Source organism: Gnatocerus cornutus, chromosome 1, assembly GCF_029298725.1.
Source record: "Gnatocerus cornutus isolate USDA-ARS CGAHR chromosome 1, icGnaCorn1.1, whole genome shotgun sequence".
Taxonomy (NCBI): Eukaryota; Metazoa; Arthropoda; class Insecta; order Coleoptera; family Tenebrionidae; genus Gnatocerus; species Gnatocerus cornutus.
Window position 1 is genome coordinate 18,355,385 of NC_142233.1, and position 13,094 is coordinate 18,368,478.

General features: G+C 31.1%; 1 protein-coding gene across 1 annotated transcript; it reads right to left on the bottom strand.

Annotated features, from left to right (window-relative positions):
• Positions 1 to 1,259: 1,259 nt before the first annotated feature.
• On the bottom strand, positions 1,260 to 12,770 carry LOC148180747 (segmentation polarity homeobox protein engrailed-like). The gene is made up of 2 exons (XM_088035274.1): positions 12,157 to 12,770; positions 1,260 to 1,886 (listed from the first exon to the last, which is right to left on the bottom strand). Exons 1-2 carry the CDS (start codon positions 12,698 to 12,700, stop codon positions 1,561 to 1,563), a joined length of 870 nt encoding a protein of 289 aa, XP_087891400.1. The 5' UTR covers positions 12,701 to 12,770; the 3' UTR covers positions 1,260 to 1,560.
• Positions 12,771 to 13,094: the final 324 nt, after the last annotated feature.

The window sequence follows — 13,094 nt, forward strand, 5'->3', positions numbered from 1 at the left end:
ATAAATAAAAATTCTATAACGCCTGCCGTTTTTAAAAAATCACCCTGTATAAAAATAACTGCAATTTTGCGCATTCCTGCTTTAGAAAATCCAACTTTGACACCAGTTTTCTAAAATCTATTAATTCCACAAAAACAATACATTTAATCAAAATTCTTCGCAAAGAATGTGACATTCTTTACAAAATACCATAAAATAAACCACTCGGAAAACCCTATTATGAATGATAATCACAAATAACGAGCACATAAGAAAGTATCAAAGTAACTCTCTCCATTTTTCTTCTCCTGATTTGTTTATTATGATTTCTAATTATTTATGCATGTTTGTTCCTCAGTTTGGTATATGGCATCTCAGTCACCGTTGCTTGGAATGTATGTGCAATGAACTTTGGTTATTGGGCGTTTTACAATAGTTTTATAATGATTGTCTTTGAACAAAATGAAATCTAAATATTTTAATGAAAATCATTATTTCCTAGCAATGCTAACTATTCGAGATCGAAAAAATTTAATAGTAGATTTCTCAAAAGAGTTTGTTCTCCACTTAAATTTAGGAAAGTTTGAAGTGAATTATTGTTTTTGTTTCAAATTTTATTGTCTCTTAGGCGCCATTCCCACGCAAAATTCTTCAGAAATTAAATTAGAAAGTTTAGCACCTACTTGTTTTTAACAAAAATGAAAAGCCACTTACCATTTTCGATTATCTCAAATTATCCTAAAACAATGACGAGGTGTTAAAACTTGAAATAAATAAATAAAACTTTACTAATCACGAAACAATTTGTTTGAGCTGATTAACAAGCGTTAACTTTTTTTTTGTCTCAGTTTTTGATAGAGAAGACTTCGATTCTTATTAACACTTGGTGCGTAAAAGGTGACTTTACGGCTTTCTAAATTTATTTACGCGGAAAAATGGCGTAAAGCAAGTGTCGACTATTCAGTATTAATGATCTTTTTAAGTGGAATCACTTAATTGGTAAGGAGAAATAAACATTAAGCGTTTAAATCCCGCTTTATACAAGAAGTACGCTTGCAGATGTTGAAAAGATAAGGTCAATTAAGTCACCGTTAATTACTTTATTGGGTTGTGACAGTTGTTTATGAATATCGTTAGCACAAACCTTATAAGATCTTAATCGAGTTCATTCTTTTTGCATGCCTTCATTTCAATCTCTCAATTGTGCAAACAAATCGCAGCAAAAAGTCCTTGATTCAATGATAAATTGATTGCTGAAAGGAATCAATAAAACAATCGTGATGGAAGAACAATATTTATTTCATATATACAAGAAAGTCTTAAGAGAACATTGCACAATTTTCTATAATCTAAATATTTAATCAGTCTATTTTTAAGGCTTTTATCATACATAGCAATCTACATAACTACAGTGTTATTTCAACGCGAAATTTCAAGCAATAGTACAATTAGAAATGACATAACTACGTATGAGAGATGCCTTTATCAACCTGCATATACTACAACTATTTACACAACAAGATAAATAATTTGTACATAATAAATATAATGAGATCGACTTTAAAAGCTAATTTGAAAAGATTACGACGACAGAGGCATTTCATCCTCATCGCACGCCACTGTCGAATGATTGTAGAGTCCCTGGGCCATCAGTTGTAAAGCTAAAGGATTTTTTTGACCCGAGGACTTTTTTATTTTTGCTCTCTTATTTTGAAACCAAATTTTTATTTGCGCTTCATTCAAACCCAACTCTGCACTGAGCTGTTGCCTTCTTCGTTCGGTTAAATATCGATTCTCGTTGAATTCGTGCTTCAGACGGGCCAGTTGAGCACTGGAAAATGCAGTTCTTGGTCGTTTGTCTTCGCTGGTGGGTTTGTTCGGTTTTTTGATGCGCCGAGAACGAGGACCTGGAAAGAAACAGAAATTATTTTTCTTGATCTTGAAAAAATTTAACTTTTAACAATTCGCTATAAGTAAGTAGATTTAATCCTAGATTAAAGTTATTTACACTTATACAGGGAGATTTTTAAAAAAGGCGTTGTAGAATTTAAAAAAAAACAAATTAAATGGTTTTTAATTTCCTATAAACAGATGATTTTAGAATTTTTCTAAATGTCCTAGTATCTTTTGGGCGATATTCAACTTTCTCATTTTTTTTTTCATAATTTGGAAGATATTAATTTTTTTGATTCAGAATTGTGTAATATGTTTAACATTCAACAAAACACATTTAACAAAAATTATTTTTAAAAAAATTATCAAAAATAAAAAATTTAGACAATAAAAGTTAATAAAATCTGGGTGCTTGGTGTCAAAAAAAAAAATGCCAATCTTGTCTGTTATTTGCTGCTTTTTAACATTACAATAAGGGCATTCTTTTTTTTTTGACACCATGCAAGCTAGATTTTATTAACTTTTATTGCCTACGTTTTTTTAATTTTGATATTATTTTTTTGTAAAAGTAGAACGTACAGGGTGATTTTTAATAAACGGCAGGCGTTGTAGAATTTTTATTTATAAACCCATTTCAAAAATTTAAAAAACAAATTAAATGGTTTACTGAGGATTTTAGAATTTTTCTAAATGTCTTAGTATCTTTTGGACGATATTCAACTTTCTCATTTTTTTTTCATAATTTGGAAGATACAAATTTTTTTGATTCAGAATTGTGTAATATGTTTTACTTTTAACAAAAAATATTTTTAAAAAAATTATCAAAAATAAAAAAAATTAGGCAATAAAAGTTAATAAAATCTAGGTGCGTGGTGTCAAAAAAAAGAATGCCAATCCTGTCTGTTAATTGCTGCTTTTTGACATTATAATAACGGCATTCTTTTTTTTTGACACCATATGCACCTAGATATTATTAACTTTTATTGCCTACGTTTTTTCAATTTTGATATTTTTTTTTTTAAATATTTTTTTGTAAAAGTAGAACATACAGGGTGATTTTTAATAAACGGCAGGCGTTGTAGAATTTTTATTTATGAACCCATTTCAAAAATTTAAAAAAATGGTTTTAAATTGTTTTTAATTTACGATAAACTGAGGATTTTAGAATTTTTCTAAATCTCTTAGTATCTTTTGGGCGATATTCAACTTTCTTTTTTTAATTTGGCACCTATATAATTTTTTTTCATAATTTAGAAGATATTAATTTTCTTGATTTACAAATGTGCAATATGGTCTATTTTTACAAAAAATATTTTTAAAAAAATTATCAAAAATGAAAAAATTTAGGCAATAAAAGTTAATAAAATCTAGGTGTGTGCTGTCAAATAACACAATACCGTTATTGTAATGTCAAAAAGCAGCAAATAACAAAGGATTGGCAATTTTTTTTTTAAATTATTGATAACAAAAGACAATAATAATTACAAATGAGAAAAAACATCTACCTAATTTATTTAAAATACTGTTGAAACGCCATCCCGTTTTTTTCATTGCACAATTGATTTTATTAACTTTTATTGCCTATTTTTTTCAATTTAGATAATTTTTTAGAAAGAGATTACACATTTCTGAATCAAAAAAATTAATATCTTCCAAATTATGCAAAAAAAATGGGTGCCAATTTAAAATAAAGAAAGTTGAATATCGTCCAAAAGATACTAAGACATTTAGAAAAATTCTAAAAATCATCACTTTATAGTAAATTAAAAGTAATTTAATTTTTTTTAATTTTTGAAATCGGTTCATAAATAAAAATTCTACAACGCCAGCCGTTTTTTAAAAATCACCCTGTATTAAATGTTCTGGAAAAATGTGTCTTTAAAAATTACCGATTTTTTGGACAATAATGAATTCTAGCCTACATGTTGACATTTTTGAAATGTAGATTCAGCTCATTTCAATAAGCTCTTAAAGTTATAAAAATCTTTTGTCTTACCGTTTAATTATTGGCTCTTTATGGCTGGGATTTGCGGTACGTTAGAGGTACAATTACGCCCTAGGGCATTAAGGTGTCTTAGCAACCTCACAACAAACAGCGACTGGCTACGAATCGACTTGCTTTCTTTGCCCGCCATATTCAAATTGCATTTAAACTTAATTATCATCAAACAGTCAAATTCAAAAGGTACCTGAATAAATAAACTGGTTGTAATGTTTTGAGGCTGTAAAACATTCATGCTTTGCAGTTCGCATGAGCGCGCGTGTTTTTTTGAGGTTATGTCAAATGGGTTATCCATGTTATGAATTTTTCGTATTTTTCATCTTTAGATTTTGTTGGCAAGAAACTTTCAGTGGCTTTTGCAGCGTTTTCAACAATTTTAGATGGAATTTTACCTGCCGTCTTGATACGCTTTCAATTGTTTTGCAAAGCGTTCTAAGATTAATTTCATTGACATGACACTAGGTTATTTTAATAACAATAATAAAAATAATGCTAATAACATAGTTCCTAGTAATTAACGAATTAACTAATGATTAATAAATTATAAATCAACTGCAATAGTATTTTGTGGTTTCAATTATCGCAAATAAACAGTGTAGAAATCAGAAATTGTATATAAAGCCATTGGTAATTAAAATGATTAAATCTTTAAACTAACACAAAACGACATGTTAAGTATTTTTCTAGTCTTTATGTAGATTCAAGAACAGAAATTTGTATTTGCGGAGAAATTATTTATTTTTAAAAAATCAAAATTTATTGGTAAGACATAAAACGTTGTATGTAACACGGGCATAACTTGATGTTTATGTATCTCGACCTTGTAATCTAATTGCCCTCGAACATAAACATCCACATTATGTCCTTAATACATAAATAACTATTATGCGAGTGAATGCCAGAAATAACTAGAGAAAAACAATTTTCTTATCACAAAACGTGGTGAAATTGCATGTTTAGTAAAAATGCAATTTTTTTAAAAAATCGTGAACTCGCATTAAAAAATTAATGGTGTTTCCAAAATTTCTTCAAGATATTTATTTTGTTAGAAAAGCAGTTTTCACACGGCTGTCTCAACAGAACCATCTGGAATTCCCCAAAGAGTCTTCAACCGTTACGGTCCTGTGCAGTTTTGATCAATAGCCGTTTCGTACCTCCCTAAAGAGGGTATTCATGACAGTCGAGCTAAGGTCGACATTTGTCTCTAATTAGAGCAATTGTGGCGCAGTTAGCAAACTGCCGAGAGGACATTAGGGAGGTATTAAACCCCGCCTGAAATATGGGGACAGAAGGGCCTAACTTATTATGGGGCCATTTAAGATGAGCTACAGTTATTGTTGATGGCTTGTTAGCCACTGACTGGGGGCCTAAAAATACACCGATTAAAAAACACTCAACGAGACCGCTGACGGAGCCCCATATGAACTAAAAAACACACTTCTAGGGAATTTATTTTTAATTTTAAGTGTCGAGTTGATGTATTGATCACTGAAATCGATGACAGTGAATTTTTAACGCGGCGGCGTAATTATGCAACCAAACATACCTCCGTCAGCTTATCGCGATCGGTTCGATCTGATTCTTTACTTCTTCAGATCTGATGTATTGACACGTCATCACTGCATCGCTAAAGATAAAAGCGATATTTTTCACCTTAATGTCGAGGATTCATCATCGAGATTCCCATTGTTTTCGAGCTGACATTTTTCAAGCAATTAGTTGGGGCTACTGTATACTTATGAGATCTGATAAAGAACTCGGCTGTTTTAGTTTTTCTCTGTCAGGATTTTGTGTTTCTTTATTTTCGGTCGGAATTAATTTCAAGATAAAAGACCGGTTGATGTATGACGTCATTACAAAAACCAAGAAAATAATCGCCGAAATATCACAGATTTAGATTAAAAGCTTGCAATTCACTTAAGTTCATCGAAGGCTATTAAAGTTAGCGTTTGAGTCATTTCAAATTTTTATTAGAAACCAATTCATTGCCGCACACGTAAACAACTCTATTAACTCAGTTTTAAGCACTTCTTTTGGAATTTTACATTTTCTCGTTGAATAAATCGCAGCACTGTAATGTTCTAGTGGTTTTAATTTTCTGTTGTTTGTAGCGTTTTTACCGTGAAATCGACTAACTGGTTTAGAGGCAACATGTCATAATATTGGTGTCAATTTTATTACTTTAAGATCAATTTATTGTGGGGTTTTTAACGGTTTATTATGGTAAACATGCATGTTAATGAGTGTAATAAGAGGATATCCTTGAGTTCTATCGTAAATTCATTTGTAAGTCATAAAATTGACACGGAACGTTTAGCTAGACATTTTTAATTTTAATTTGCAAAATACTAACTTCAAAATGTGGGCAAAATTTTACTATACAGTGTCCACCCCCAAAACCGTCTTTAATTTTAAAGATAAAATGACGCAAAATTTTGTTTTTTCATCACTGATAAATGTAATTTTTAGTTAATTATAAAACCTAATTTAATTTTTTTTCAATATAAATGTGTTAAAAATATCTCAGTTGTTATTTTAGATTCAATGCAAATTGGCTTCAAAATTTCAGAAAAAAATGCTGTTTTGTCAAGTTAGTTTTGATTTTCATTACGTCAAAATTGGGAACTACGTTTACACCCATCTGTCAACATCTTGTGTCACAAATGACATCTATCCTTTGGCTTGGTGAAATTGTCGCTTTGTCGATGTTAATTAACGATTTTTGGGGTCCATAAAGTGCAACATGCCCGTGTAATCAAACTTAACCTTTATAGGAGTGAATGAAGTGACTTGTGAAATTTTGGTGTAAACGTAGTTTGCCGCTGCGCTGTCATAATTTTGAAAACTAACTTTTCGCAAATTTTTAAACACAATTTGCATTAGATTTAAAATAAAAACTCAGATATTTGTATTACAGTTATGTTGAAAAAAAAAAACTTCTTAGGCGTCGCGACGCCAACCAAACCGTGATAAAAAACAAATTTCTATGAGCGCATGCAAATTTTCAAAATTGTAACTTTAAAATTAAAGACGATTTTGGGGGTGGAAAATTTTGAAAAATTGCATACGCTCATGGTTGACAAAGCTCTAGAAGCTAGAAGAAAAATGTAATTTTTAAGTAATTTTGAGGGTTTGTGATATCAACCCCTAATTTAATTTTTTTAAATACAAATATGTTTAAAATATCTCAGTTGTAATTTTAGATTAAATGCAAATTGTCTTCAAAATTTGAGAAAAAATGCTGTTTTATCAAGTTAAAATCGTCAAAATTGGGAACTACGTTTACACCCATCTGTCAACATCTTGTGTCACAAATGACATTTATCCTTTGGCTTGGTGAAATTGTCGCTTTGTCGATGTTAATTACGATTTTTAACCTTTATAGGAGTGAATGAAGTGACTTGTGAAATTTTGGTGTAAACGTAGTTTGCCGCTGCGCTGTCATAATTTTGAAAAGTAACTTTTCGCAAATTTTTAAACACAATTTGCATTCAATTTCAAATAAAAACTCAGATATTTGTATTAGTTATGTTGAAAAAAAAAAACTTTTTAGGCGTCGCGACGCCAACCAAACCGTGATAAAAAACGAATTTCTATGAGCGCATGCAAATTTTCAAAATTGTAACTTTAAAATTAAAGACGATTTTGGGGGTGGAAAATTTTGAAAATTTGCATACGCTCATAGTTGACAAAGCTCTAGAAGCTAGAAGAAAAATGTAATTTTTAAGTAATTTTGAGGGTTTGTGATATCAACCCCTAATTTAATTTTTTTAAATGCAAATATGTTTAAAATATCTCAGTTGTAATTTTAGATTAAATGCAAATTGTCTTCAAAATTTGAGAAAAAAATGCTGTTTTATCAAGTTAAAATCGTCAAAATTGGGAACTACGTTTACACCCATCTGACAACATCTTGTGTCACAAATGACATTTATCCTTTGGCTTGGTGAAATTGTCGCTTTGTCGATGTTAATTAACGATTTTTAACCTTTATAGGAGTGAATGAAGTGACTTGTGAAATTTTGGTGTAAACGTAGTTTGCCGCTGCGCTGTCATAATTTTGAAAACTAACTTTTCGCAAATTTTTAAACACAATTTGCATTCAATTTCAAATAAAAACTCAGATATTTGTATTACAGTTATGTTGAAAAAAAAAAACTTCTTAGGCGTCGCGACGCCAACCAAACCGTGATAAAAAACAAATTTCTATGAGCGCATGCAAATTTTCAAAATTGTAACTTTAAAATTAAAGACGATTTTGGAGGTGGAAAATTTTGAAAATTTGCATACGCTCATAGTTGACAAAGCTCTAGAAGCTAGAAGAAAAATGTAATTTTTAAGTAATTTTGAGGGTTTGTGATATCAACCCCTAATTTAATTTTTTTAAATGCAAATATGTTTAAAATATCTCAGTTGTAATTTTAGATTAAATGCAAATTGTCTTCAAAATTTGAGAAAAAATGCTGTTTTATCAAGTTAAAATCGTCAAAATTGGGAACTACGTTTACACCCATCTGACAACATCTTGTGTCACAAATGACATTTATCCTTTGGCTTGGTGAAATTGTCGCTTTCTCGATGTTAATTAACGATTTTTAACCTTTATAGGAGTGAATGAAGTGACTTGTGAAATTTTGGTGTAAACGTAGTTTGCCGCTGCGCTGTCATAATTTTGAAAACTAACTTTTCGCAAATTTTTAAACACAATTTGCATTAAATTTAAAATAAAAACTCAGATATTTGTATTGCAGTTATGTTGAAAAAAAAAACTTCTTAGGCGTCGCGACGCCAACCAAACCGTGATAAAAAACAAATTTCTATGAGCGCATGCAAATTTTCAAAATTGTAACTTTAAAATTAAAGACGATTTTGGGGGTGGAAAATTTTGAAAAATTGCATACGCTCATGGTTGACAAAGCTCTAGAAGCTAGAAGAAAAATGTAATTTTTAAGTAATTTTGAGGGTTTGTGATATCAACCCCTAATTTAATTTTTTTAAATGCAAATATGTTTAAAATCTCAGTTGTAATTTTAGATTAAATGCAAATTGTCTTCAAAATTTGAGAAAAAAATGCTGTTTTATCAAGTCAAAATCGTCAAAATTGGGAACTACGTTTACACCCATCTGACAACATCTTGTGTCACAAATGACATTTATCCTTTGGCTTGGTGAAATTGTCGCTTTGTCGATGTTAATTAACGATTTTTAACCTTTATAGGAGAGAATGAAGTGACTTGTGAAATTTTGGTGTAAACGTAGTTTGCCGCTGCGCTGTCATAATTTTGAAAAGTAACTTTTCGCAAATTTTTAAACACAATTTGCATTAAATTTAAAATAAAAACTCAGATATTTGTATTGCAGTTATGTTGAAAAAAAAAACTTCTTAGGCGTCGCGACGCCAACCAAACCGTGATAAAAAACGAATTTCTATGAGCGCATGCAAATTTTCAAAATTGTAACTTTAAAATTAAAGACGATTTTGGGGGTGGAAAATTTTGAAAATTTGCATACGCTCATAGTTGACAAAGCTCTAGAAGCTAGAAGAAAAATGTAATTTTTAAGTAATTTTGAGGGTTTGTGATATCAACCATTAATTTAATTTTTTTAAATGCAAATATGTTTAAAATATCTCAGTTGTAATTTTAGATTAAATGCAAATTGTCTTCAAAATTTGAGAAAAAATGCTGTTTTATCAAGTTAAAATCGTCAAAATTGGGAACTACGTTTACACCCATCTGACAACATCTTGTGTCACAAATGACATTTATCCTTTGGCTTGGTGAAATTGTCGCTTTGTCGATGTTAATTAACGATTTTTAACCTTTATAGGAGTGAATGAAGTGACTTGTGAAATTTTGGTGTAAACGTAGTTTGCCGCTGCGCTGTCATAATTTTGAAAATTAACTTTTCGCAAATTTTTAAACACAATTTGCATTAAATTTAAAATAAAAACTCAGATATTTGTATTACAGTTATGTTGAAAAAAAAAACTTCTTAGGCGTCGCGACGCCAACCAAACCGTGATAAAAAACAAATTTCTATGAGCGCATGCAAATTTTCAAAATTGTAACTTTAAAATTAAAGACGATTTTGGGGGTGGAAAATTTTGAAAATTTGCATACGCTCATAGTTGACAAAGCTCTAGAAGCTAGAAGAAAAATGTAATTTTTAAGTAATTTTGAGGGTTTGTGATATCAACCCCTAATTTAATTTTTTTAAATGCAAATATGTTTAAAATATCTCAGTTGTAATTTTAGATTAAATGCAAATTGTCTTCAAAATTTGAGAAAAAAATGCTGTTTTATCAAGTTAAAATCGTCAAAATTGGGAACTACGTTTACACCCATCTGACAACATCTTGTGTCACAAATGACATTTATCCTTTGGCTTGGTGAAATTGTCGCTTTGTCGATGTTAATTAACGATTTTTAACCTTTATAGGAGTGAATGAAGTGACTTGTGAAATTTTGGTGTAAACGTAGTTTGCCGCTGCGCTGTCATAATTTTGAAAACTAACTTTTCGCAAATTTTTAAACACAATTTGCATTCAATTTCAAATAAAAACTCAGATATTTGTATTACAGTTATGTTGAAAAAAAAAAACTTCTTAGGCGTCGCGACGCCAACCAAACCGTGATAAAAAACAAATTTCTATGAGCGCATGCAAATTTTCAAAATTGTAACTTTAAAATTAAAGACGATTTTGGGGGTGGAAAATTTTGAAAAATTGCATACGCTCATAGTTGACAAAGCTCTAGAAGCTAGAAGAAAAATGTAATTTTTAAGTAATTTTGAGGGTTTGTGATATCAACCATTAATTTAATTTTTTTAAATGCAAATATGTTTAAAATATCTCAGTTGTAATTTTAGATTAAATGCAAATTGTCTTCAAAATTTGAGAAAAAAATGCTGTTTTATCAAGTTAAAATCGTCAAAATTGGGAACTACGTTTACACCCATCTGTCAACATCTTGTGTCACAAATGACATTTATCCTTTGGCTTGGTGAAATTGTCGCTTTGTCGATGTTAATTAACGATTTTTGGTGTCCATAAAGTGCAACATGCCCGTGTTAATCAAAATTAACCTTTATAAAAGGGAATGAAGTGACTTGTGAAATGTTGGTGTAAACGTAGTTAGCTACTGCGTCGTCTTAATTTTAAAAACTATCTTGATAAAGCAGCGTTTTTTCCGCAAACTTTAAACACATTTTGTATTTGATTTAAAACAAAAACTCAAATATTTGTGTTACAGTTATGTCAAAAAAAAAAATTAATTCGCAAATATTTTAGCAAAAACTCAAAAATTGCGTAAAACTATACTTCTTGGGCGTCGCGACGCCAAACAAATGGTGATAAAAAACAATTTTTTGCCAGCTTCTAGAGCTTCGTCAATTGTGAGCGTATGCAAATTTTCAAAATTTTGTCTTGTGTTGCCGGACCCTGTATATTATAAAAAAATAAAAAAAAATACAAGATGTTTATAAATGTTTCTAGCGTCAAGGGTGGTTATGAAATGTCAAAGAAATTTGCCGCTTATTACAAAGGTGAGTTTCGATTTTTCAACTGACATTTATAGTTAACCTCAATGATAGAACAAAGTTAGTTTAAAAAAAAACGTTCAAGTTGTGGTTTGAAGACTGAAAATCTAAAATTTTTACACAGAACTAATTTTCACTAAAACAACAAAGCGGCAAAATAGTGTATAATAGGAATTCCAAAGCCCCCGATGCTAGAAACATTTATAAACACCTTATAGAAAATACACGGAAATTGTTAGAAAATTTATTGCATCCTATTGCTATATTTTTTTGAATATATACACTAATTTTGTACCCATAAATCACTTGGTTATAAAAGGTACATAATACATATATAATATATTATTAATATTATATTATTAAAATAATTAAAAAAAAAACTTTATTATTCTTTTATAGCTGACAAAAAAAACAAAGCGTTGAATAATAATTAATTAAACCTACATTTTTAGATAAGAAGACTTGATATGCAGTTTAGTAAAAAAAGTACAATCAATTAATATTACATATTATTATAATAAATGACTAAATAATATATTGGCTAGAGAAGTAAGTTAAAATTTCTAAATAAATAATAAAAAATAAAGTAAAAATAGCTGGTAACGTAACATAATGTAGGTAAAACGTTTAAAATTGATTAAAATTTCTCCGAGCAACGAAATCGATCTGTTCAAGATTCTTGACCCTTTGCGCTCTGTCTGTATCGCACCCATATCAAACCCAAAAAGCACCCCATTGTTTACCTGAACTGGGCCGGTCCGAATATCTGGTGCAGTAAACCCAAGCAGGCCACAATGTAGGCACATTTCCCTCGTCCTTCTTGATCTCTTCGGGATTGGGCAGCACTGTCTTCGCCGGTGTTGTAGCTCGCGAAATGGGTTCAGGACTTCTACTGGTTCCGATCTGCGACACCGTCTGACACAAACTTCCCAAAGGAGCCGTCGAAAACGGCTTAACATCCTCTTTAATCTCATAGGGTTTGAACCCGATTTTCGGGCTGGTTCTCGTTTTCAGCACCGCATTTTTTCCGAATTCCGGTTTGAGGATGTTCCTGATGGAATATTTCAAAGTTTGGATGGTGGGTTCGGGTTCGGGTTCGGGTGATGCCCTCGGACTGGACAAGGCAAAGGAGGTGATGCGGAAGAAGTCGCTTTTGGGGGAGTTTTGGGAGATGGTGGTGCACGTGTACGGAGAGGTCCTAGAGGATTCGGGGGAATTGGGGGATTTAATGGAGTGGGTGGCATCGTCGGTGGCGGTGCTAGGGCTAGAGCGGTCCTCGAACGCCATGATCCTTCATAAGTTCACCACACGCACTTGTCTTGCACTTCAAGTGTTTACTTCGAAAAGTACGCTGTCAAACTGAGTAAGTTTTCAAAATAGTCATCTTTATTACTGAAGTCTGCTTCTGGCCACGCCTACTGGTCAATGCGCTTGTCTCTGTCGGATGCGGCGGCGCATTCAGCCATCTCTCTCAAACGATCTCTTACCTCGATCAAATACGTCAAGTCGCCTCGGGATAATCCCGAAAAACAATCTCAACCCTCTAAATTAAAAATCCCCAGAATACATTTCAAAGGAAAATGGTTTTTCTTCGACAATTCCATGCTTATTGATTTTTGGCTGCGATTCTCTTTCTCTGTCTTACCACGTGTTTTTTATGTCGGCTCCGAGTCCGTCAACA